The 3,731-nt window shown below is 34.2% G+C and overlaps 1 protein-coding gene across 1 annotated transcript; it reads right to left on the bottom strand.

The window, feature by feature from the left end:
* Nucleotides 1-1,588: 1,588 nt before the first annotated feature.
* Nucleotides 1,589-2,551, bottom strand: LOC103212769 (olfactory receptor 5K3-like). The gene has a single exon (XM_007958714.2). The coding sequence runs from the start codon at nt 2,534-2,536 to the stop codon at nt 1,589-1,591; it is 948 nt and encodes a 315-aa protein (XP_007956905.1). The 5' UTR covers nt 2,537-2,551.
* Nucleotides 2,552-3,731: the final 1,180 nt, after the last annotated feature.

Raw genomic sequence — 3,731 nt, 5'->3', positions numbered from 1 at the left:
CAGTTATGATTTACTATTTGCTTTGAAAATGGTTATAACTATGCATACCTTTCCTTTTTTAGAGTCTGCTCTAGTTTCAGGTCTAACTACCTAAAGTTAGATTATTGCAGTTACTACTATGGTTTCTAGCCTCTTTTTCTAGTCAAATACCAAACTAATTTTCTAAAAAAATCATGCTACCGGAAAGTCTTCAATGTTTAATGTCTCTAAGATGAATTCATATTCCCTAAAGTGGCATTTAAAGTTCACTAAAAATGGATTCACTCCCATTCTTATTTTCCATACTCACCAACAGCTTTCTACAATAGCTCTGCCAATTTTCTATGTCCATCCTTCACTTAGCTAATTTCCTAACCTGTCATCACACTCATTTTCATGAAGAGTGACTCTATCCATACTTTTAATCTTGTTTTTCTCTGCTGATAAATTTCTCCCACTCTTTAAACATCTGTTATTTCTGATGTTACTTAATTATTAAATACCTTGAGCTACACTGATCTCCATTTTCTGAATTCCCAACCACAAGCTATATACACAACACATTATTTATTATTATTATTTATTTATTATTATTTTATTATTTATGATGAGTAAGGAGCTCTGGTAGCATAATGGCTAAGGCACTTGACTGCTAACTAGAAGGCTGGTGGTTCAAACCCATCAGCCACTCCTTGTAAGGAAGATGGGGCAATCTACTTCCGTAGTGATACTGCCTCGGAAACCCAAGGAGGGGTCGCTATGAGTCAGGTCTGATTCGACGACACATAACAAGTGATGATTAGTATCTCTAGATTTCTCTTAATGTTAATGATATACCAATAATTCATATTGGGAGAATTACAAGTTAGTGATATTCCTAATAATAGACAAGGCAAGTAATGCTATTGCCGGGTGTGTCGGGGGGAACCAGAATTAATCGACATATTCAGGAAGTACACTGTCATGCATACTCAACAACTACCCAACTACGAGAAAACTTTCAAATCCATAGGATTTTCAATATAAATACTAATATTTTCAACTAAAGATTGATAAATTACCATTATCTAAACACTCTATTTCAGAGAGCTTGACAAGAAGTATAACTAACACTAAATAAAGATGTTCTTTATTTGAAAATATATATTCTGTTTATATCTATAGTCAAAAATAAACTATTGAATAACACAAAGAAAGTTAAGAATCAAATTAAAATGCACAGTATATTCTGATAGATAGTGTGGCTTAAAAAATATATGCGGACAAGAAATATGTTGAAATTTGTAAAATTAAGTTATGAGCTTTCATAAATATTCCAGCGATGTTAAATAGAGGCTACCTTTATATACTGACTTTTATTCCTAGGATTTGTTGAAAATTGTAGCTAATTCCACTCTGGCACAGAGTAATTTCAATTTTGAAATACATTATATCAATACACCTCCTTTCTGAACTTTTTAACATTTTATATGTTTGCTTGACTTAAAAATCATCAAGGCTCTGTAATTTAATATTTAATATACTAAAATGGCTATTTTCCATGTTCTCAGTATTCTTGACTTGGGAAAAGTTTATTTAACTGAAATCACTTTGTCACACAGGATGATATTTATTTCAGAGTGTTATGAGGTTTTCTATTTTTCATAATTCTTTTCATAATATTTATTACTTCCTTATTTCTTAGAGTATAGATGAAAGGGTTTAGTAAAGGATTTACTAGAGTATAAAAAATAGCAACTAGTAAATCTTTATCCTCTTTTTTACCTGAACGTGGCCTAATGTACACAAAGAGCAGAGAGCCATAGAACATTGAGATAGAGAGAAAGTGAGATGCACAGGTAGATAAGGCTTTGCCTCTTCCCTCTTTGGATTTCATTCTGAAAATTGTGAAAAGGATGCAAAGATAAGAAATTAGAACTATGATGATAGAAAAGACCTGAGCTGATCCTGAAAGTATAAATATCATCAGTTCATTGATGTAAGGGTCAACACAAGAGAGTCTATATAATGGAAGAACGTCACAAAAAAAGTGATTAATTTGATGAGATCCACAGAAGGTTAACCTTAACAGAAGTATTACCTGAACAATGGAATGCAGGTTCCCAGCTATGTAGGCCCCTATGGTCATCTGAATGCAGAGTTGCTTTGACATCATGGTGTGGTACTGTAGTGGATTACAAATTGCCACATAGCGATCATAGGCCATTGCGGCCAGGAGAAAGCAGTCTGCAGTTTCAGCAAGGCAGAGAAAATAAAATTGTGCCATGCATTCATAGAGGGAAATCATTCTGTCCTTGGAAAAGAAGTTTTCTAACATCTTTGGGGTAATGGCACAGGAACAGCAAGAATCCATCAGAGCCAGGTTGGCCAGAAAGATGTACATTGGTGTGTGCAGACGGTGCTCCTTGAAAATCAATGCCATCAAACCAAGATTCCCCACCATGGTGATCAGATAGATCGCAAAGAACACCACAAACAGAAATGTCCTCAGATCTGGGTGATCTGTAAATCCTATAAGGATAAACTCAGTTGTCAAGGAATAATTGTCGTTGGTCATCTCTACTTTCTCTGTTGAAACACGAATTGTTGAGAGATAAGATTCTAATTTAGCGTGTCTAATTTTCCCTTTGACTTTGTCTTGGACAACAGAGTAGAGACACTTCTTTAAGCTTACCGTGCTGTCTCTGAAATGCATGAACACATACTTCTGAGGAATATTAGTCCCCTGCAGTGTGATCTTATGAGACCTTAAGCTCTAACGCTCAAGATTTGAAAGAATATTTGGATAAGTCTGGGAAAATGCTTGTAATGAAAACATTTGTGTATGTGAGTTTATACTGACTGTGAACAAATACAAGATTACCTAATGTTTTCAAATATTTCAATGTAAGTTTTTTAATTGACTATTCTTAAAATGCATTTAAAATCTATTTTCTCTCTCTCTCTCTCTATGTATATATATGTTTTACATCTGAGTAAAATATTTTTCATACACTTTCCCAGTGGAATGAATATTTTAAAATAGCATAAGTGTGTTAAATTTATAATTTGGAAAGTGTACCAAGGTCAGTGAGTATTAAGGGGGCTGTATAAAGAAAATTACTTTAAAAGTAGGCAAAAATAAATGCATTGATTCCTTAATAAGTGTATGTCATCTTCATAGTTCTTTTAACCCATTCTACTATGACAGAGAATATTTTCTAGTTTTGAATAAAATATTAATACTTCCTTCCTTTTTTTTGCAAACTTTCTATTTTGAGCCTTATGGGTTGTCTGTTGCTCTAATATTATGAAATTTGCTGATCATAGTCTCATAATTACGGCCATATTATGAGACTGGATAAACATTCCTTATGCATCCTGTCCAGTTTGTTCCATTGAGACTTCTACCATTTGTCAGATAGAAGCTCTCTATTGTTTGATTACTTGTTTAAGGTCACATTCTTCAGGTCATTTCCAGAACTATTTGTCTCTGTTAGAGGTCAGTGGTCACCACTTCCTAATATTGACAGAATCAACACTCTGTTGCCAGGAAGCATAGTGCCTAAGGCACTTGACTGCTAACCAGAAGACTGGTGATTCAAATCCACCAGTCACTCCTAGGAAGGAAGGTTGGGCAATCTACATCCATAGTGATACCTCTTCAGAAACCCAAGGAGGGGTCACTATGAGTCAGATCCGACTCCACGGCATATAACAACAACAGCAAGACAAATTCAGGTTCTTTAGGATGTTTAAATGTTCTTTTAAAT

The sequence above is a fragment of the Orycteropus afer genome, unplaced genomic scaffold (genome assembly GCF_000298275.1).
Source record: "Orycteropus afer afer isolate SDZICR_OR568_19922 unplaced genomic scaffold, OryAfe1.0 scaffold01094, whole genome shotgun sequence".
Classification (NCBI taxonomy): domain Eukaryota; kingdom Metazoa; phylum Chordata; class Mammalia; order Tubulidentata; family Orycteropodidae; genus Orycteropus; species Orycteropus afer.
This window is presented reverse-complemented; position numbering and strand designations above follow the sequence as displayed.